General features: G+C 37.8%; 1 protein-coding gene across 1 annotated transcript in view; it reads left to right on the top strand.

The window, feature by feature from the left end:
• BRSK2 (BR serine/threonine kinase 2) overlaps window positions 1–24150 on the top strand; it is a 458442-nt gene that overhangs the window by 313815 nt on the left and 120477 nt on the right. Inside the window, exons 4-5 of the mRNA XM_032222893.1 lie at window positions 2910–3050; window positions 17621–17737. Coding sequence (XP_032078784.1) covers window positions 2910–3050; window positions 17621–17737 — 258 coding nt within the window. The remainder of the gene's footprint in view (window positions 1–2909; window positions 3051–17620; window positions 17738–24150) is intronic.

Genomic DNA, 24150 nt, shown 5'->3' on the forward strand with positions numbered 1-24150 from the left:
AAACATATTATGGATAATTCATTTCTGTTGTGTAGTTCTAACTCTTGTTTTTAATTGTTATGCTACGAGGGCAGATAGAATGTTCATAGAATGAGAACATTGATGTTTTGCTTTAATACTATTTCTTCTTTGGTTTCTTTCCTTTCCTTTTTTGGGGAACATGTCTTACTACTAATGTATTCAGATATTCCCTACCTATAGCAGTGTTTCAAAGAGGCTGATAAAGCACACTTCCCACTTTTCTCCCTATTATCCTTGCATATAAAGTAGACCAATCCAAAAAGAAGAACTATATCATGTTGAATCTATATGCGTAAAGGGCCCCTAGCTAGAAGCTCTTCTGCAGGAGACAGCTGCCGAGGACCCCTGGTCACACATTGATTGAAAGTTGTGTCTCATACTAGAAGAGAGTTTCAATTAATGTTCAGACAGACATTTTGATCTTCCATTAAAAAAAGTGGGTTATTTGTTTGTGGAGAAAACATTGACCTTGTGGTTTTGTTCATTCAGTGGAGCATTGTTAACGGCACAGGAGCATTACGTCTTTTCTAGGGACTGTAATTTAAGATTCAACTCACACAATGCAGTCTTGGTGTTTTGATTTGTGTCTTTTTGAGGGGGTATAATAATTTCTGTAGAGGAAGAAGAAATAGGTCAGAAAGAAATATCTATGAGATTTGCATGCCTTTTGAATAGTCTTTAAAGGGATAGTAAATCAAAATTAGCTACGCTAGTAATTATTTCGGCAACCCAGGAGGAACCTCCCACACTGGGAACTGCTCCGCAACTTGGTTAATCAAATATGTGTACAAATATGTCTTCAGCAAAGACTGCAAGGTTCAAAGTAATAAACCTGTAATTAATAGTTCTAGCTTGGAGTGTTTGGTAAATATGTTGTATTCCCATTCCAATGAGTTTGACATTTGTGTTCCTACAACAAGAGCACTGAGCAGGAGTTGGGCATTAAAGTAACACTGTTTAATCAAAGCCATCTGTAGTGGCAATTTTAAACATAATTGTCTCCATGAAAAGACACTGTTTCTGTTAGCGTCTCTGGTGCATTAGTAATTTAGGATCAGAGTACTTGGGATGTTGCCTTATTTACATAACCTCCTTTGTGCAACCGCTCCTCTATCTTGAGCATTGTTTAACTAACAGGTCTGCCACTCTCCTCGTGTTACTAAACTAGAATGCATGGTTTATTTCTTCTTCTATCACTTGAGAAGGCAGAAGCACCTGTTTTCAAAATATCTTCTTTCATTTGTTTCTGTTTCTGACTTTGATAGGTGATAAACAATAATAGGCAGTCTGTTGAGCTATCACTAGCTCCCAGATAACCTTTGGGTTGTTCAGGCCAACCCACTGGTTTGCTGTTATCAAGAAGAAAGAACAAACAATAGGAGGAAGAAAGAGCATTATATGTATGTCTGTGTGTGTGTATATATTCATTTATTTATAAAAACAATAAAGGTAGGATAAAAATCTAAATAAATACATCTAAATAAAATAAATATCCAGTTCTGCTTTACACTGCAGAAAATATAAAGAAAAGGGATTATAGCAGGGGTGGGTTCCTGCCAGTTCTAACCTCTTCTATAGAAGAGGTTCCACAAATCTACAGTGCCGTTTAGAACCGGTTCCAGTTCCCTCCCCCCTCCCATCCGCACATCATCAAGATGAAGAGCGAGAGGAGGAATTCTGGGAGTTGAAGTCCATAGGTCTTAAACCTGCCAAGTTTGAACACCCCTGGGTTTTTTTCTAAAGGGTTAGGGGTGCAAGGGTCTTGTAACTTGACAGCTTTAAGACTTGCGTGCTTCAAATGCCAGAGTTTCCGAGCCAACATTTTGGTTGCTAAGCAAGAGCATTGTTAGGTGAGTTTCACCACATTTTACAAGTTGGCCACGCCCACCCAGTCACATGACTGCCAAGCCACTCCCACTCAGTCACATGGCTGGCAAGACACTCCCACCTGGTCATATGGCTGGCAAGCCACTCCCACAAAGCAGGCCACACCTACAAAAGAGGTTCTAAAAATTTTTGAAACCCACCATTGGATTATAGCTAAGACCTTGTAATCGTATTTTATGACATGCCCCTCTGGACAGGAATTCCCACTCAAGATTGCTTAGGAATTGGCTTCATAAGGGTTGAGTTTCTTGCTATGTAGAATGCAGTGGTGGGTTTCTATTTTTTTACTACTGGTTTGTTCGTGAGCTTGCGTGCACACTCGCCGCTTCTGTGCATGCGCAAAAGCATCTGGGTGGGTGGAGCCTCCCGCCACCGCCACTACTGGTTTGCCTGATCCGGGCCGAATCGGGAGCAACCCACCTCTGGTAGAATGACATGACTGCTTTAGAGAGCAAATATTGGGCAGAGGACAAACAGAATGTTTGCTCAGCTGGCTGAGTATCTTCTGATGTTACCTGCTGTGAACCTGGAGAATTTAATTCCTGCTAGTTAGTCAACTGCAAGGCTGGCTTTGTATACTGGGAGTCAAGGAGGTGCCTTCTTGTCCTTTACATCAAGCAGCAAATATCATGAAGTAATTTATTTATTCATGCCAGTTATGGTGGGTGTTTTTAGAAAACACTGCATTTAGATGATTATCTACTATATTATTACACTGACTTTGTCTCATGGCATTGGAAATCAATCAGTAAAAGACGTTGAAAACAGAGAAGTAATTTAATTTTGTTTGATAAATCTCTACTTGAGATACTGTAAGGTCTCCAAAAGCTTAGTCGCAGATAAAAATGTTCAAGTGCACCATTTTTCAAAAGTTCTTGCACTGCAGTTTAAACAAAAGTGTTAGTTATTTTGAAGATTATTTTTTCTCTGTGTTTCTATGTGTTTTCAAACATATGTATGATCATATTTTTTAAAAAAATATTTTTCCTCCTTTGTTTCAGATATTTGGTGCTAGAACATGTGTCAGGTGGAGAGCTCTTCGATTATTTGGTAAAGAAAGGAAGATTAACACCAAAAGAAGCCAGAAAGTTCTTCCGACAGATTATTTCCGCGTTAGACTTTTGTCATAGTCATTCCATCTGGTGAGTACAATAATTTAGGGCACATGATTTTCAACAAGGGAATTGTTTCAACAGAGTTCATCTGAGTAGGGAACCAACCTTGAAGGTATGTCTTTCACTCGGTTATCATAAGCTGTAACTTCAAATAATTCAGTTCACTCCTCCTTTTCCCTTTCCTTGTGTTCAATTTATCGCTATTTATCGTTATTGTTTGTTTATTCGTATTTATTCGTGTCAGAAGCATCACAATTAAATAAGGCATACTATGGGACATAAAATTTAAAATGTACAAGATTAAAATATGTACACATTAAACAGATCTTTCCCAGAAACTCCCAACATTAACTGTGTTCTGTTGCGCTGCCATGAGGTGCTCAAATGCCATGTGGTCCCCTATATTTTTTTATTATTTATATTTTATATTTACAGATTGCCTATTGACTTTGCTTGTTGGGAAAGGTACAAATGGTGATCGCTTAACCTTGGGATACTGCAGCCATCATAACAATACATGCTGATTGCTGAGTCATTTTGAGTCATCCATTGGGATGCTGGGATGGTCATAAGTGCAAGGATTGGTCTTAAATCACTTTTTTTCAGCATCTTTGTAATTTTGAATGGTTTTGTACATGAAAGATTGTAGATCTAGGACTACTTATGTTATATATGTAGGGAGAGTTTTGCTATATTTACATTATAGTTTTTAACTTTGTATTATATAATTTTATGTATTAACTGCCCAGAATCATTGTTTTGAAGTAGACATCCATATCAAGCATGTAAATGAACATGTGTCATACAAAACGTTCTCTCAAAAGAAAGGAAAGAAACTCATGTTAAAGAATTTGTGACTTCTGGGCAGCATTCTTGGCTAAATTCCTTCTGGATATTTGCCTTTATTTCTCTTCCAATATAGTGTTGCTTAATTTATCAGTGTGTTATTAATACTCACTTGGATGCTGTTGAGTGTGATTCAATCTTTAACTTGCCTGCCATTTTTTGGACTGAAATATTGTAGTTTGGCCTTACGCTTAAACAAGTTTCAGTAAGTTTTCAATTAGACTGAAATGGAGGGAGGATTGTCCCAATAGATGGAATGCAAGATTTCTACTTAACTGCTGATCCATAACTGCTCATTTATTCCTCAGTAGTTATTTGTACAGTTTTGATTTGCATAATGGATAAAAAATGTTTTGAATACAAATGGAGTTAGGTCTCTTAGGCTAATAACTAGGGAGAAATCAAAAATGTATTCTGTAGAGCTACAATGTCTTTTAATACATTTGCAATGATTATTGGAAATGTATTTGGTGGATTTCAACCCTGTTATATACATAAGAAAAACATACCCATCTTATATAATAAGATGAGTTTTGCCTTGCTTGTTGTTAGAAGTGGTGGTTATTATTGAGGATCATAAAAAGCCCTTAATCTGCAACTGAATTCAGTTCTAACATTGGATGAAACATTGAACATCTCTTTCCACCTTTCTTGATGTTGCTTATACAGTTGAATTTGCTCAGGACAGTGAATTTTCTTAGATAATACACATATGGGCAATGATAGAAAAAAATAACCTCTTGTTCTTTTTGGTATTCACTAAGACTTCATGGTGTACTAGTTTTAGGGCATCTTTTTCACCATCCTTCAGATATTCTTCCAATACCCTTTTGTCTTCTTCAACTGCCTGATGCACTTACAATATTCCACACCCACCTTTGTTCCTTGATAAATAGAGTCTGTCAACACCGCTGCATGGATGAAGGACATGATTCATTGTCATTATTTTTCTGGTCTTCTATCCAGGGCTTTTAGTTCTGCTTGAGTCCAGTCCACTATTCCAGCTGTGTATTTAATGACTGGAATTGCCCAGGTGTTAATTGCCTTGATGATCATTCTTCAACTATGTTTGAATTTTAATGTCTTCTTCCCTCTTATGATGTATTCACTTCTAACCTTCTTGACTTCAGTGTGTTTGATGTTGTCAGCTTGAAGGATGCCCAGGTATTTGTAGTGATCGTCTTCATCTGGACTTGTTATTTCCATAGGGCATCTTAATTCCTCCAGTGTTCACTAGTTTCCTCTGTTGATGGTCAAGGTGGCATATTTGTCCAGTCCAAACTCCATTGTAATATCCTGACTATTAATACGGACAATGTTGAGCAATTGTTTTATTTCAGATGGTGGTTTTCCATACAGTTTCAGATTGTGTAAAGAAGGTAGGATAGCCTGGCAGATGTTTTTGACATTTGATAGCCATGGCCTGACTTGTTCAGTATTGTTGACAAAGGAATCAGTGCAATGGCAAATAGTAGTGCTGATAGTGAGTCTTCTTGAAAGATTCCTTTCTTGATATTAACCTCTTCCAGGCTATCACCATTGACTAGTAACAGTATCTTCCGTTGTGCCATTTATCTCTGCACAAGGCTTCTGATATTTCTGCAGACTCCTGTTACTTTTAGGAATTCAATTATCCAGGGAAGCAAATGCTTTCTGGTTATCAATCCAATCTCCATTCAGGTTAATCTTCTTCTCTTACAGTTTTCCATAATCATCTTGTCAATTAGGAGGTGATCTTTTGTTCCTCTAGTGTTTGGGTGGTTTCCTTTTTTTTCATTAGAAAGGGCTTGTTTTTAAGTGGACTGTTGGACTGTATCGGCTACCAGACTAGTTAGCAGTTTGAAAGCAAGTAATTGGCCTGCAGTTGCCTGTTGCTGCCCTTTTTGTTGGCCCTTTTATTATCAACTAAGTGTTAGCCACTCTTCAATTTCACCTCCTTGCAATATGTTGTTAAACTGCTTGGCAATTAGTAGCTGTAGATCAGTCAGATGTTTCAACCAAAACCCATGCTGACATATTATTGAACTTGCTTGCCATTTCTCCACCATTTCTGCTGTTATGGCAAGTTCTTTTATTTCATCTTCTTTTTTTAATTCTTATCTACCTCTTTTAGTCAAGCTGCATTTTGTTGTATTTATTTGGGTTGTCCCATATCTGCACCCAAAATGTACTGTTTCTTCTTTGTCAGGTGTTGACTGGTTCATTGGTAGTTCATGAGACCACCATTGGTGGATGGTAGAAATGTTTCTGATTTTACTGAAATTACAGATTCTTCTTGTAGTGTGCAATTCAAACTTCATATCTGCTGATTTTCTTGACTATACCTGTTATTTGCTGCTTTATGCTTCCTTGATCTTCCTTGTCTCTACTTATTTATTGATTATTATTATATATACACAAAAATGTGAAGTCACAGCTGCCAATTCCTTGGACTGTGTTGGCCTTCATATGCATCAGGTTCTTTCCTAGAACTTAGTATGCTGTAATGCAGGTGTGTCAAACTTATGGTGTCACAGTGGCATCACATGATGTATCAGGACTTTTTCCCCTTTGCTAAACTGGGCATGGCCAGCATGTGATACATCTGGCCCGCAGCCCAGGAGTTTGACAGCCCTGCTGTAATGTACTGACATAGTATATGTGCCAATTATTATACACACAACAACATGAAATCATAGGTTGCCAGATCTTTAGCTGGTGTTGGCCTTCATGTGCATCAAGTTTTTCCCAAGAATCTAGGATGTCGTAATGCATCAATATAATAGGCATGTAGATCCAAGCAGTATGATCTTTTGTAACCGACTGATGGAAATTTTGTTAATGTGCAGATGTTTGAAGCACCATCCAAGGTTTTTTGGTATGGCTCCCTGCATAATTGCTATTATTATTAATATTCTGTGAATCCTTTTCAAATGCAAACTGAAAGTTGGTTTTAATAAGAGAGTCATTAGAGGCAAATTACAGTCTAAGGCTGTGCATGATTTGTGAGCCACCATCAGCCATGTTTTGAGTTGCAATAAATTGCAAGTATACCAAAGCCCAGAGGTGGGGAAAATGATGATTAGATATTGGGTAGACTAAAAATCATATTCAGAGAAAATAAGCAGGTAGCATAGATACCAGAGCACAAGGGACAACTGACAGAAATCAATAACAGCTGGAGGGTCCAATCTGAATCATTACTTTTAATACAGTGAATATCTTTGGTCACTGTTGGTTCAAGATTAAATATTTTTTTATTACCAATCCCTATGGCCAAATTGCAAGCTATTCCTTATATGATTGAGATTGTTTCATCTTAATAGGTGGTGATTGTTGCTTGATTTAGGCTGGACCACTGACTAGGCGGATTCTATACAATGGATGTTACGATAATGGAAGAGATTCAAGTGGGATTTTTTTCTTCTGCAATGGTACTACTGCGTTTCCCCTAAAATAAGAAAGGTCTTGTTTTCTTTTGACCACCGAAATAAGCACTTAGCCTTATTTTGGGGGGAGGTCTTATTATTTTTGAGGTGCAGGAGACGGTGAGCATGATCATCTCATGGCTGCTGCTGTGTTGCAATATTTTTGGGAGGGTTTATTTTCAAGGGAGGATGTATTTTAGCGCATGCACTCAAAAGCCGAATTGGGCTTATTATCTGGGGAGGTCTTATTTTCAGGGAAACAGGGTATTTAGTTGAAATCCCACTATCCTCATTTTTGGAAAATATTAAACATTTTAATCACATCATTGTACTGTTGTAATTTCCAAAAATAACTGAATAGTTAGAGTGATATACAATGAAGCATACTTTCCTTGGTTCATACTCCTTCAGTGTAGTCATGCAAAGTGAATTGGGAACTTGAGACACCATTTTTGCCAGTCATTGACACAGTAAGCACTTGGATGACTCCAGAGTGGCATCCAGAGCTAAGCTGGAATTCCACTTCTATGATTTGCTGTGGTTTCTCATCAAGCCAGAATTAATGGCCTGGGAAACCTGCTCCATTTTATGATCATTGAATTGGTGAGGGAAACTACTATTTAACCACTAGCTTTATTCTCCTTTGCTGTCTGTAGTTCCCAAGAGGGTGATGCTTACAAGATTTCTTTTATCAAATATTTTAAAGAAATGCAAAGAAAAGGAACACTCTTCATTTTCTAGGGTGAAAAAAAATGAATGTAATGCATGTTTTTAAATGATGAAGCCTGACCTTATCCTGTCAGGGGATAGCAAAAATGACAAATTGTCTAATCAGCCAGGTTATCCAGTCATGACCGTACTGAAAATGAAGGTTTCTCCAATGGCTAATGATGGGACATGGATGCTTGTTGCCCACATATAAAACAGATTAATAGTCATGTGCTTGTTTAATCACATGCTAGATTCCTCTTTTTCCCTCATTTCCAACAGTAGGCACAAAAACAAACAAATGAGTAATTCCTTTCAGTTATTTTTTATTTCTCTTTGCCTGTTTATTTACTGGTGACCTAGAATATAATCCTGATTGAGTTTCTAAAAGCATTCCTTTAGAAATTCTCTGTGTCAAATACCTTTGATTTTAGCATATATTCAAGCACAGCTTGGTAGTAAAAGATTTGAAAGAAAACAAATTAGCTTTCAAGTTAAATTTCTAATTCATTATTAAGTCAGATAAATCGGAATTCTGGTACAAGTATAGTAAAGCTTATCCAGATGATCTATCTTCCCACCCTGAATAACTCTCAATTCTAATTTAAACTCCACACATTCCATACTGTTATGATCATTTCTCACTATTGTGGCTGTTCGAGATCATTTTAGAGATTTCAATGCTTTGTAGATCAGAGAATCAACATTTCCCTTTTTTGCCCAACAGTCAAAATAGAAAAATGCTAACCAAACAGTTCAACAATGAACTACCTACAAGGAAAACTGTAGGCAAAAGATAGGCTGCATTTCACAAAGAGTGAGGCACCTTATCATTCTCACAAGGAAAGTCTTAATATGAGTGCAAAAGGGATGTAGTAGTAGCTCAGGACTATATGCTGGCAAGGACTGGGGGCAACAAAGGCAAAAGCGCAAGAGTGGAGGAGAAACAATCTCAATGAAGTGGGTAGGTATAACCAGTCATAATCTTGGATGATTCTACACCAGTATGTTGAACATGGGAAGCAAACAGGAAAATTGAAAATCTTAATGACAAATATATCTTAGGCATCACTGAATCTCATTCAAAAAATAAAGCAGGATAAGTAACAATTACATCAAATTTAGCATTAAATAATAAATTTATATAAGCACGTCACAGAATAAGGATGTTTGTCAATAGAGGGCTTCTAGTAGTTTCACTTGAAATATGTGCTGTGCTTTTCTCCTTAAGGGATTTTCTATGGGGAAAAAATAGAAGAGTAATAGAAAAAGCTGGGAGGCATTAGAAATGAAAGATAACATTGCCTGAATCCCTGTAAAAGTCCATAAATGAGGCAGGATTATTGAATATCATAAGTCATTTGACAGCATCTTAAGTCTTTGAAATAGCCACAGAGAATCAAAGCAGAATACATTTACCAGCACAGAGCTATTCTGAATGATGCATGTGTTGTGACTTACTTTGAAATATCTATCAGCATAGGGACTTAGTAAAAGCTAAGGCCCATTTTGGAAAATATTTGAATTTACTTAAAATGAGATTACATGAGAACAGTGAAATGGTTAGTGTATGGACCAAAATGTTGGCTACTTACCCATTAGGAAATTACTATGGTACATTTGATCTGGAGCTAATTAAAAGAAATCAGTGCTCATTTTTAGAGGTAAAGTCTTAAGTACGTTCTAGCTATAGTACCGTATAGAATACTTGAGGAATCACAGAGCTAACTTGGTTTCTTTTGCGTTTGTTCTGAAAATAATATAGAAAAGCATTCCATGTCTGAATTTATTAATTTGGATAAGTAGGCCTTCTTGCCATCTAGTGATCATCTGTTCTTGCAGCCATGGGTAGATAAGATACACTAGCACATGGGTCAGCAACCTTAAACACTCAAAGAGCCATTCGGATCCATTTCCCACAGAAAAGAAAATACCAGGAGCCACAAAACCTACCAGGGATCAAAAAGCTCAATAAATTGCATGCCAACAGGTGTTGCATATTGGCGGCTGTGACACATATTTTGAGTGACAAGAAGCCATAGAAGAGGGATGAAAGAGTCATATGTGGCTCCAGGGCCGCTGACCTCTGAACTAGCAGTACATTGAAAAAGTATTAAAGGTCTGTGGAGAATCATAAATGCAGAGCCCCAATTTTATACTTTGTTTTTAAAGCAGTTTCCAAATGAAAAAAAGTAAAATCCATCTAGCACGAGAAACCTGGAAAGAAGAGAATTAAGAGAATCATTTGTGAAATCATCAAACAAGAATGAGATTGGGCTAATTGATTCTGTGTAGGTTTTTTTCCCCCCTTTTTGGTTTTAGAATGCTAACGTTAACAACTGAAAGTAAGATTAGTGGGGGGGGGGAAATCTTATTAGGCTTCAGTAATAATAAATAAGCTAATGCTTTTACAAAGGAAGGAGAAGATTGAGAAGAATTTCCCTCTAGTAATGTTTTCATCTTATTTTTGTTTTTGCTATAAGAGGTTATTGGAGAAGTATTTTGAGAAGGCCATTCCGGATTTTGCATGAATATTGATAAATGACAATTACCAGAGTCTCATCCTCTTCCACTGCCTGAGGCTATGTCTGCTGAGCTATGCAAGTTGCATACATAGTAATTTTGTACAAGGGTTTCTATGTGGGGGCAATGAATGAGAGCTTTATTTGCATCTTTCCCATTAAAAGGAAAGACATTATTGAAAAGCTGTAGGCCAGGCTGCTACAGCAATTCCTTATAACAAAAATAAGGAATTACAAATCAATTTATTATTCTGTAAATTGTAAGTTCTAGGGTACTCTCTGTTTACACACATGAATTTTGGAAAAAAGATTATATTGATTTTGAGCAATAAACCTCAGACAGTCTCAAATTATCAAACAATACTTAGAAACACTGTAATTGCTATTGTACCAATCTGTTAATGCACATGCAATCCAAATCACATGATTTTTTTTTCTTTTTCTCGAATCTCAATATTCTGCAGAAATGTGTACATTGACTTCAGGATGGTTTATCCTTTTTGGACTATGCCAAGAATCCATTTTTTCTATGTTGGACAAGCAGAGATTTTGAACGGTGATGGGCCCCCAGATAATAGAGATATGTTTCTATAGTTGTGGCCTACCAGCGGCCAGCCAAGCTGGCAGCAGATTGGGGAGGAGCATAGGCCAGTCCTGGAGTCTGGAGAAGGCTCTGATGAGGGCACTGTGTCAGAGGCAGAGATGGAATGGTCTGACAGTTATCAGCTGCCTTCAGAGTCAGACATCAGTGAGGCAGATGAATAGCTGGAGCCTATTCCCAGTGTACGCATGCACAGAGTTGCCAGACAAAGAGAACAGCTAAGGAGCAAGGGCCGACTTGGCAATAAGGCCTCCCATAGGGAATAAAAGAGGAGTGAAAGGGGAGTGGAGTTTGCAGAAGACAATTAGTTTGCTTAATTGGTTTGTGAATCTCAGAGGCTCCTTGCCAAGTTTTGAAGATATCGGCCTGGCAGCTCTCCAAGCCAGATAAGGTCTGTGATTGTAAATCTCCCTTGAAAGACTTTGCTGGATGTGAATGAGAGGAATTCACAGTAGCTTAATAAAAAGGTTTTTGTCAGGACAAGGAGTCTGCATCATGGTTTGTGGAAGCCTAGGTCAGAACATTCATAGAAGTTAGTAAGATGGCAGTTAAGTGGAAGAGATGGGAGACGGCCACACTTTGTTGAAAGCAGAATGGAAGGAAACGTGAGGAAGAGATGAATGCTGGAGTTTTGTAACAAAAAGCCTACAGAAAGTTTAAATTATTGCTATATTTATTTATAAATATATTATAAATATATTGCCGTCTACACGCACATGGCGACTCTAGGCGGCTTACAAGGATATATAAACACCATATAAAAGAAATTTAAAAAATACAAAGAAAATTAAAAAATAGTAACACCCCCATCCCAGGGACAGCACATATTCATACTAGCCATTTAATTGACTCCATCCATTAATTCCATCTCTCTCTGGATTCCCCAGGAGAGAGAAAGAGAGGCTGAGGGGCATGGTGTATTAGAAATAAGAGCTGCCTGGGAGTTGTTCAACATTTATTTATCAATAAAGCAACTATTGGGTAAGGTCAAAATAGATTTGTGTTCCATTTGGACCTGACTTCTAGCTGCTAAAGACTACCTGGGGTAGATTCATGAGCGCAGTAGTTAAAATGCAGTATTGCAGGCTACGACTGATGACTGCTGGCTGACTGCAGTTTGACAGTTCGAATCTCACCAGGCTCAAGGTTGACTCAACCTTCCATGCTTCCCAGATCAGTAAAATGAGGATCCAGATTGTTGGGACAATACACTGACTGTGTAAACCGCTTAGAGAGGGCTGTAAAGTAGTATATAAGTCTAAGTGCTATTGCTATTGCTGTACTCGTTCCCTTCCACCTTCTTTCTTATACTTTTCCTCCACACAGACTAAATATGTATCATATATACATATACATAAATATCCTTTGAAATCCATGCTTCATTTTGAATTTATAAAGTATTCCTTAATTTGGTATTTATGGAAGTGGCACGCACATTATTAACTGCACTCTAGATAAAGCTGAAATAAGCTTTTTGATGTGTGTTATGCTTCACTTTTCCTTTTCAATCTTCTTTCTTGGCATGTACACTCTGCATGAAGCATTTTGGCTTCTTGTTCACTAAAGTTGCTGCCTTATTTAATCATGTTTCCAGCCAATATGGAGAAGGGCTCTGGAGCATTTCAGCCTGTAGAACATTAAAAGGGCATTATGTCCTCCATTCACCTGCAGAGTAAGGTGACACTGATCGTGTAAAACATGGAATCAGAGGGATCAGCTGGAAATGAACCAAATAAAGTTCATTTTCCATGCATTGCTCCATTATGTTTCTGCTTTCTTTGGTATAAGATGAGGTTTGGGAGGATTGCATTTTAATTAGATTATCCAAGCTGCTGGACTTTTAGAAATTGTACCTTATAGCCACTGTACTGCCTGTCTCTCTGCTGACAGCTCAGATGTTCAGTGATGGGGGATGGAAAGCATTAAATATTCTATCAAGCTGAACTTATAACATTACAGATAAACAAATACCCTAGATACCTGCATTACACACCCAAATTGTGCTTTCTGCTGTGATAACATCTGGAAATTAGTATATTGCAATCTTAGCCTTCAGGAAATTGTCCCCGTGTCCTCTGTTTTAGTATTATATCAGTGCAAAACTTTAAATGCACAAAATTGGCATTTAAAGTGAGAGTCACCCATTTGTTCTTATAGTCTCCATTACCTATTCTCCTGCTTCTCCAGTAAAGTGTTAATTCATCTTCCTCCTCATTTTTCCAAATATCATTTGTAGTTCACAAAGAAAAAATAAGGAGTAAATCAGTGGTGGGTTCCGGATCCCATTGCAAACAGTACCATTGCAACGGGGCCCGGTGTCCTCCACATGAATGCGTGCAGTGCGCACATGTGTCTTCCTGTCCAGCAAAGCCTCCACGAGCCTCTGTGATGCTCCAGCTCGGTGGAGCATTGTGCAGGTGCTGTACGCACTATGTGCATGCGCAGAAGCGCCAAAGAGTTCAAAGACAGGTATGGAACGTGGGCGGGCGGGCCCTCTGGAGCATCGTACTGGAATGGCACCCAGTGCTCTGGGCAGGCACCGATACACCTGTACTGGGGCATACTGCCTGCAATCCACCACTGGAGTAAATATAGAAGATGCTTATATATAAAGAGACAGAACTGCTTTCTAAGCAGATGTAATTCTGTAATGTCAGCAGGAAGACTCAAACAAGGACTCATAGGGAATGTCTTACAGAGTGACAAATAGGGTTTCTTTGTTAGGATAGAATTGAGCTATATTCTGAATAAAATATGCCACTTCTGAATAAACCATCCCTCATTCCAGCCATGTTGGATAACTTCCACATAATCTGCATCCTTAATTTTAAAAGAAGACTTTGAAGACCATGATAGAGCATCAGTTGCAGGGTATCAATCAGAAGTGGGTTCCTACCGTTTCGGCTGAAGCAATAGTAACTTGGTCCCAGCGACCCAGGCCTGCCACACCCCTGAACTGGTTCTCTCAGCAGCGCCATATGTGCCACCATCTTGTTTTTGCCTTCTGAGCATGCACAGAGCAATTTTTGTTGCACTGCGCTTGCGTGCGCAGTGCATGCACACGCAGGCGAGGCGGGTCCCTGAGCAAACCGGCAGTAGTGGCAGTTGGAAACCACCCCTGGTATCTATTGCAAGTAAATTATCTGTTTCATCCAGGCTTAGTGAGCTATGGAAATAATATTTTTTTGCTCTTGCACATGATCTGGCTTTGTCAAGATCTGGCTGGAGTGTATCTCTCCTAGATCTTATAGAACACTTAACGGTGTTCCATACCATCAACCTCCTGAACTAACTGCAAGTTACTGGTTGGTTCCTCTGTTTTGCAATGGCTCTACTTCTTCCTAAGCAAATAGTTCCAAACAGTAATAATGGGGGATCAAGAGTCTCTCAGGGATCTATCTGGAAATTTCAACTGGTATAGAATGGTTGCCTGAATGCAGGCAGATACTGTAAGAGTTGCTTAAGCACTGATAGCTACATTATGAGCACAACAGACTCCAGATGGCTCAACTCCCTACTACCTTTGGAACTACTTTCTCCAGGCAGAATCTACCTGTCTTTGTGTTCAATCAAGGTGAGTATGCGGTGGATATCCCCTCCCATAGGTTAAATAGTTGCAGCTGGGAGGTAGGCTTTCTCAGTAGTCAACCCATCCTTATCGGGGGAAAAATTCCCACAGAAATTAGTATTCATGAAAGTAGTGAAAAGTATTTGAGGGTTACATTGCTGACTTCTGGACCATGTTTTATCAGATATATTTAGTCTGTAATTTTAATATTTAATGCTTAAATCTATTTAATTTTTAAGTATTCAAATTTTATCTGATATTTCATTTGCTTACTGTGCTATTTGAGTAGTCTGTTGTGAAGACTGTCAATTGTCCAGAGTCAATTTAAGAGTATTTTAAACAGGATGGGATATGAATCATTTAATAAATAGAGAAACCAAACTAGGAGAATTAGAGCAAACCAATAATATCTAGATTCTTCCAAAGTTGCGAAGGGATGGTACACCGAACAGTCCTTCTACAAAAACAAACTTTGGAACAAAAGTACCATTCATGATTAATTTTAAATTACAATTTAGTGTTTACTATCTCGTTTCAATGATTACTGAATACACAAATACTGTGGGAAAGGGAGCAGGAATCATTCTTCAGAAGGGAGCAGTAATGAGCAGTGGTGGCTAGTGGTTAGAACGCAGTATTGCAGGCTAATTCTGCTGACTGCCAGCAGTTCGATTCTCACCGGCGCAAGGTTGACTCAGCCTTCTCTCCTTCTGAGGTCAATAAAATGAGGACCCAGATTGTTGGGGGCAATGCTGACTCTGTAAACTGCTTGGAGGGAGTTATGAAGTGGTATATAAGTCTAAGCACTCTTGCTATTGCAGAGGGAGGGCACCATCTTTTTTAGCTTCTCCTTTTTAATTAATAGAAAGAGGACCTAACTGACCTCAGTTGTTGACCCAGGACAGATAGTTTGTGTAGAACAAGATAAACAGAGATAAAATATTTAGTCTGGAGTTTTTCAACTTCTCATTTATTTATTTTGTTCAGATTCAGACTGCCAAATCAAAAAGCTTAATATATTCAGTCAACTTTTATGAAATAGCCAAATTACAAATTCTTCCCAACATTTAAGCCATAACAAATTTGAGACTGATTCCATTAAAAGCTAATTATTATTCCAAACAAACAAAGGAGCAAAGGGAGAAAGATACTTCTTTTAAAAAAATTGTTGGTCACTTACTTCCATTAGACACTTTTTCCGTCAATAAGAGCAATTACTTCTTCAAAATCACAAGTTAGAACTATTAATATATTCACTCAGTTTAAAAGTGGGGTGACTTCTCTATTTTTTCAAAATGGACAAATGTAAATATAATTGCTTCTTTTGAAATTAAATGATCTGTGATCTGCGGGGGTGCAGATAACTAACAATCTGAACTGGTCTCTCTTTAGTGAAGCGTGCTAACCAGTGTCTTCATTTCCTGCATTGGAGAGGAGAGCACATCCCTCTCCTTCTGTCCTGGCCACTTTTTACGATTGAGCATGTTTTAACAAACTACAGAGAGTGGTAAGGACAGCCAAGAATATTATAGGAATCTTGCTTCCTGTTATTCAGGATACTGCTTATAAGTGATATGTCTTTAGAGCTCAAAGTTTTGTTAGAAATCCCCCTCACCCACTTCACCATATGTTTCTGTTGCTCCCCTCTGGGAGGAGGTTTTGAAGTATTTCTAGCTGGACTACAGAATCTGTAACAACTTTGTTCTCTTTGCCATCTGTCTGGTAAACTCTCAAGATTCATTTTTCTGGCCATGTACATGTATACATCTGAACTAGATTGTGTTGTTTATCTTTGTCATATAATATATGTGTAATATATATAATATTATTGTAATACTGTTCTGACCCCCTCCTCCATCCAGTAATGAAAGCCGAGACAAGCTCAACTAGAATGTACTTTAACTAGCAAGACCAGAATCTCGGTGGCTGAAAGCCAAGCAAAACAACAGATAAGGACCTTGGCAGCAAGTCCGACAAACCTTGGCAGCAATTCAGACAAACCTTGGCAGCAATCCAGCCTGCCAAGGTAGTTACGTTCTCTTTAATCAAAGTGTTGACTTCTGCAAGAGGGGCGTGTCACAAGCAGTCTTTTTTATAGTCTGGAGAGGAGCCTCATGACCACCAGCTGAGCACAATTACCTCCTGTAATTGTGTAATTGTTCTTGACGCCGAGTAGCTCTTCGATTGCATGCATCCAGGAACAACTCACTGCTGGTTTCTGGATCACTCTCCCTTGTCTCCTCCCCACTGGTCCAAGGCTCAGGCGCCACCTGGTGGCCAACTAGTCTCTCTGCGCCCTGCTCAGAGTCAGAACCCTGTCCTGGGTCCTCCACATCCTCCAAGGCTGACTCATAGGGCCCCTCGGTGTCGGAGTCTGGTGGCAGCTCCAATGGCTCCTGCTGGGCCACAACAAATACTATGTTTATATTTTATATAATTATTAATATAATTATATAAAATATTATATATATATATATATATATATATATATATATATATATATATATATATATACACACACATACACATACATATATATACATATATATACATATATATACATATATATATATATATATATATATATATATATATATATATATACATACATACACACACACATATATGTATATAATATGATAGATAGATAGAAGGATAGATAGATAGATAGATAGATAGATAGATAGATAGATAGATAGATAGATAGATAGATAGATAGGCATAATTTTGTATTCATTTATTTTGTCATGTTTATGTAGTATATATTGGAGATGGTAACCCTTTGACAACTGTACGCAACGAAATTTCATTTTAATGTATGCTGATTAGTGTACATTCAAAATGTCAATAAACTACTATTCTATTCTATTCTATTCTTCTACTTTACTGTATGCAAAGAGAAGCAACTGCTTTGAATTAACACCTTTGTGTTCCATTCTTCACAGCCACAGGGATTTAAAACCAGAAAATCTACTACTGGATGAAAAGAACAATATCCGAATAGCAGACTTTGGGATGGCATCATTGCAAGTTGGGGACAGTTTACTTGAAACAAGCTGTGGGTAAGTATTAAGAACTTAAATCAGTAAGCTAGAATGATGTCCCAAAATCATGAGGTCACAAAGCATTTAGCCAATCGATTGTAGAATAACTTACACATTGCGAAGTAACAAAAAGAGCCACAATGTATTTTTTTTCCCAAGAAGTCTCTGATTGACCAAGAGAGGAAACCATATTCTGAACCAGACAATAGATCTGTAGTGTGATCCAACAAGAAATTGTAATGAGCACAGTAGCTCTTCAGGACTTTTTATTCCTCCTAAGGGAGAGTTAGTCCTTGACTCACAACCTTTCATTCAATAACCATTCAAAGTTACCACAGTGCTGAATGAAGGAGGACTTACAATGTGTGTTCTTCCATTGTAGCTTCTCTGCTGTCATGTAATTTTAATTATTTAACATATTTATATAATCACTGTCTTTTAACCAAATCTGGGTATTTCCAAAAGGAAAGCTAAAATGGCATAACTAAACAGATGATTCATTTATTTAAAACATTTATATAGCTGCTCATCCTTTAGTTTTTTTTCCAGCAAGGAGAGTATAATGTAATCTGATATTGTATAGTGTGGGGTGGGATGGGGTGGGACAGGATGGAATGGCATGGGACAGGACAAATATCATAAAAGTTTTCTTTTTAAGTAAACCTTTCCTTTTTTATATTTAAAGATACAGTATGTGCTGTGATATGATCACCCTAACACTAACTTTTAAAAACATGCAGTTTAGCTCTTGAAAACATCCCCTAAAATACCTACACTTGGAAAGTGGAACTGTTAAATATACTATTAAAATGTCCCCAGATTTAAAAATAATAATGTTTTTCTAAGTGTTTAGACTAGAGATTCAGTGGCAGGTTTCTATTCAATGGTGTTTGGTTTTTCTATTTATGGAACCTTCTATATGCTGCCACCACCTACTGGAGAAAATAAATAACAACATTAGTGATTGTTATATTCCTGTAGGTTTAAGAAGCATTTACCAAAGAAAAATATTTTTGTGTGCCACAAATTTGGGGAATCTGAGAGACGTCAATAAAATATATCAGATCATTAAAAGTTATCTTGACTTGAGATGAGTTATAAGTGTCAATAAATAAAACATATTTTCATTACTGATGTTCAATTTATTTTTCTTAGCTGCACATTCTTAAATTGGAAGAAAGTTTGTGAAACAGAAATGGAGTGCGGAATCTGGGACTTGGATTTGTAGAATACTGCTAACTAATGCACATTTGAATGGCCCCTTCATTAGGGAAGCTATTTAAGCTTTTTCTTTCCATCATTTATTATATGTAACATGACAGAGAAAAGCTGACATTGTCTGAATCACATTTCTGAATTTTGTCAGGAAGCAATTTCTGTGATCATGCCCCCTGTTATGTGCCTTCGAAAAGGATTTAATGTATTTACTGGGCAAATAATTCAAAATTACCAGTGGGTATGTGTGATTACTAAGAAGAAAAGATATTAGCAATTGGCTTTTATTATTTTTGTTAGATGAGGTGGAAGGGATCTTAGTTGATCAGTAATTGATGATAGTTTAAAGCAGTGTTTCTCAACCTGAGCAACTTTAAGACTGGACTTTAAGTCTGGACTTCAACTCCCAGAATTCACCAGCTACCCCATGGAATTATGGGAGTTGAAGTTCACACATCTTAAAGTTCCAAGGTTGAAAAACACTGACTTAGAGAATAAGGCACAGTTATGATGGGAGCAGTAAGGGAAACAGAATGGCCAATGACTTTGGATGTGTTCTATTACAAGGTCTCAATTCATAAAAGTAGAAATATGCTTCCATTAACAACCTCTGCATATTGATATTAAACTTTAAAAAATTAAAAGACCACAAAGAAAACTGACTTTCATTTATGCTGTATTACAAAGCCTTCAAGTATCCTTGAGGCCATGAAGAGAATTAATATTAGAAAAGGGTCCTTCAGATCATGCATGTCCTTCACATTAGAGCATGGGCAAAATGCAGTCCTCAGAGTCCCTTCAAAGCATATCCTTGAAATTTAGTTACAAACTGATAAAAAGCAGCAGCATGGTATTCTGCTTTAGGTAGGGTGACATTAAAACCCCAAGTAAAATAAATGGGTTAAGCCTCTTTTAGCTTTAAACCCTCTTCTCAGCAGGATTTAACAGGGCTTGAAAATTGCCCTTCCACTTCATCTGCTGATATGATTGCATCATCATATCTCCTGCAATCCTCAGTTACTGAAAAAGAAAGATGAAAAAAGAACACTTGTGACAGCGATGGAGTTGCTCCCCAGTCTTTAGAGTGTGTAATGACATGGGATTCGTAAACTATAGAGCAGCATTTCTCAACCTGGGCAACTTTAAAATACGTGGACTTCAAGTCCCAGAATTCCCCAGCCATCTCCATGGGATTCTGGGAGTTGAAGTCCACATATGCTAAAGTTGCCAAGATGGAGAAACGCTGCTGTGGAGCTCCCTCACGATCAGAATTTCCTTTACGGTATAAATAATATAGAAGCAATTGGTCTCTCAGGTTGGTTGGAAATAAAGGCTAATGGGGGAAATGGATGATTTACAAGACTGTAAGCGGACTACTTTTCTTCTGCTCAAAAACCCCTTTGGTTCAGCAGTCCAGTACAATTAATCAAATTGCTGATGAGGGGAAGGAAAATTTACTTGTATTTATCCTGCTTCTAATATCCCACTGTTTTTTGGTGCTCTGAATTAATTTGATAGGTGTTTAGAAACCAAGCTTTTGCTAGCATTTTGAAAACCTTTACTCTCTTTCCTCTGCAACCTGCTAACCAAAGAATGGGAATCTTTCCCTCTTTTATTCTTATTTTTTTCCATGTTTGTTTATTTTGTTGCAATTACTTTGTTGAAAGCCGCCTAGAATATTTGAGTGTCAGGAGGAGGCATACAAATTTAATAAATTATTATTTTGAGAGCTGTAATCTAAGTCTATCCATGGGTTATTAAATGAGAGGAAAGCTCTCTTGAACATCTGGGCATAGAATAATTCTTCCAAGCCATATTTCATACTCGATCAGCTATAAGTTAATGTCCTTTTTCAATATCCCCACTTCAAAAATTATATTATCTGTCCCCCTTATTTATGGGGGAATTCCCTTTTTCAATTTTAGATTATCTTGTATGTTTGCAGAGAAATACTTAGCAGTTAATACAGTAGCTGGCATGTCAGCCCTCCTAAATCTCAGACAGTGAATAGGCAGTGCTGGAATTCAGCTGTTAGTGCCTGGAGCAGAAACAAAGGCTCATGTTGCTCTCTTCAAGTGCACTAATAAAGAAATCAGTGGAACAGGAGAGAAATGTGTGTCATAAACAAAACAGCAACTTTGCAAACCCTCGTTTGCAGATCCACGTTAAGTGCAATCATTGGGCCTCTGTGTGAGCTATTACACTGCTTCATTAATTCTCTTGGCACGTGGCCCAGCATGATTGACATTGAGACCTTCTGCTAGGCCTAGTAAGAGAGGAGGAATATGCGATGCCATGCTATAAAACTGCAATGACTTATTTGGAGTGGGATCCTTTTCATCCAAAGTCTGAAAAGTAAATTATTGTTGGAGTATGTCATATCATTTTGACTTTATCTGCAAATTGTTATTCTTTATGCCTGCCTCTTTAACAGACACTATTAATTCATTTCCATTCCTGGGTACAGTTCTGAAATTTCCATTAAATTGATTTATCACAGTTATTTACCAGCTACACGACATTAGTAACAAGCTTACTGAAGGATGCATTTCCTGGTTATCAACATTAACTGACCTAGATTTTCCATTGTTTATATGGAGAGATTTTTAACATCCGATATGTATAATCTTTCCGCTAAATGTTCTCTGCTATCTTCTTATGACTTAATGTTATTAGAAATTCAATTTACTTTTTGTCAAGGTAATGCCCTGCTCTTGATCTGTGCTAAAGATATGTCCACAGGTATTACTGCTACTTTCACTGAAATTCAGTCTAACCACTATATTAATTTTACTCTTCGAGGTAAATTCAGTCCCCCCTCCTTTTTTTTTTTTTTTGAATTTGCAGAAGGCTAAAAGCAGGCAACTTCAGAAAATGTCAATGATCTAAACTGCAATAATTTCTTTGTCACTTTTTCGTAGTAGTGTAACTTTACCAGAATCATTGGTGACAGTGATAATAATTAATATTTCAGCTTTTCAAATAGCATTAGCGCTGCTAGCTCCAATAATAGAATAGCTCAGAATAGAAATTTCCACACCTTTAAAAAAAATAATTACATTATTTAGAATTTACATGGCTGTCTTCCTTATATATAGTTACTCCTAGATGGCTCACAATAATATTAAATAAAAGCAGAATTAATAAAATAAACCAAACCCACAACAATGACATATATCCCAAGCAAATCATCGCAACATCTGATTGACTTCCCTCTGCTGGGCTCACTTTTATCTTAGCTGAATTCCTGGATGAAGAGCCAGATCTTAAGAGACCTCTACAAAGCTAATATATGCAGAGTTGTGTAAAATTCATACACAGATTTGCAAACTGAACCCAAATTAAAGAAAATATATTTTTATGGCAATCAGGAATCTTTCAAATATGCTGTCTGTTAATACTCTATTGTATTAGAGCATGGGTGTCAAATTCGATCACGTCTTTGCCTTTACAGGGCCAGGGTTAGTGGTAGGTACCAATGTTCCCTCTAAGCTGCGCGCCTGCGCGGCCGCACACATAACATGAAAACGCCACGCAGCAGTTTCCAACTGCTGTGCAGTGATTTTCAATGTCACGCTTCCCGTTAGATGAGACGGCACTCTCCACTCCCGGCGCTAACTTTCACGCTCCTGGGCCTTCTTTGCATAATAGCTGGAGTCCCTGCCGATTCTGCTCCAAGCTGCGGAGCACCCAGTCTGATTTCTGTCACAGAAGTTATACCTCTCCACTCTCGGGGCGGAGGCAGAGAAAGTTTTGGTCTGTGGTTGGTTGTGCAGCCAGACTTGGGCGGCAGGGGAGAGAAATCGGGCGTCTCCCACCCTCTCTTGCTCACGCTTGCTGGTTCCCAGGATAATCTAGAGCCAGTGGGGAACGAGCGACGGCTGTTGGCTGCAATTGGGATTGGATTGCCCACCCCCTCCTGGCAAAAGCTTCACTTGACTGAAGTGGAGAAGCTCATTAACTGGCCGCTTTGGTGGATTCCGGCTGGCTTTCGGCGTACAGTGGTATGGCGCACAGGGCGGAGAAGGCGCCTTTTTCCTTGTTCCTCTTAGTGTTGGTGGCTGAATCTTGGGGAAGGAGGAGGAAAAGTTGCTGCAGAAAGGGATATTGCTAGTATGCACTGAGGCGGGAGGGGGAGATTTTAGTGGGTGTGAGATCATGCTTCTTTCAAGACAGAGGGTGATGGTCTGGAGCCCTCAATAAACTAATAAACAATAAACACCCCCTGCCCCCTCCCTCCTTAGCAATGAATTAAAAACATTTATCTTGAGTTTTCACATTTCAGTAAAACGGTAAAAAACAGGTATTTGGAATGGTTCCTTTAAGAGGTTAGTGCATGTAATTATTGTGAACTTTCCAGTTGAAAGATTTTTAGGAGAGAGGGAAGGAATGTTATCTTTTTTGTTCCTGCTGTGTTTTGAGGAGTGTCTCCCCCATTATGGAATACTTAGTTTTTGTGCATAACATGCAAAATACTAATTACTATCAATTACTTAAATGTCTTTAAAAAGCATAATCACTTACCGTATTTATTTGCCAATTGCAAATAGTTGCAAGATGTACTGAGTGTCAAGACAAATATTGAAATTAGGAGATACAAGCAACAATAATAGCTTTAGAATAATTGGTCATCCTCTGCTGAAGCTAGGAGATATAAATATGAACTATTATTCATAAATAGTAGGAAAATGTCCCTTCATGAAAAATTACTTTTTCAGTCAACTCTGCCTGACATTAGTTGGGGGAACAGAAATATTAGTAGGCCAATTCTAAAAGAGAGCACCACAAAGAATTTAAAAGATTTTTAAGAGAGCTGGGTTTTTCATTTATATTATATGCATGAACAGAATTAACACAAATTGCAGATACCAATCAAAAATAAAGAAAAAAGGATGAAATAATGTTCATTTTTAAAAACTCAATGAAAATAAAAGCAATAGACCAAGAAGGTGGCATACTGGTTGTGATTTGAGCTCTTCGGGGAATCCAGGGGATCCCCTATACAAGTATTTTAATATTGCAGACTTGCAGTATTATAAGTGATACTGATATTATATAACATTTTTTAATTAAGTGGATCCCTTGAATAAACATAACTTGGAGTTTCAAATAACACTGATTTTGTTGTTGTCTTGGGTGACATCTGTGAAAAAAAGTCAGGTGCTCAGGCATGAAAATGTGCCGCTCAAACACTATACTTTTCCGCTCACGCTGAA

The sequence above is a fragment of the Thamnophis elegans genome, chromosome 1, assembly GCF_009769535.1.
Source record: "Thamnophis elegans isolate rThaEle1 chromosome 1, rThaEle1.pri, whole genome shotgun sequence".
Taxonomy (NCBI): Eukaryota; Metazoa; Chordata; class Lepidosauria; order Squamata; family Colubridae; genus Thamnophis; species Thamnophis elegans.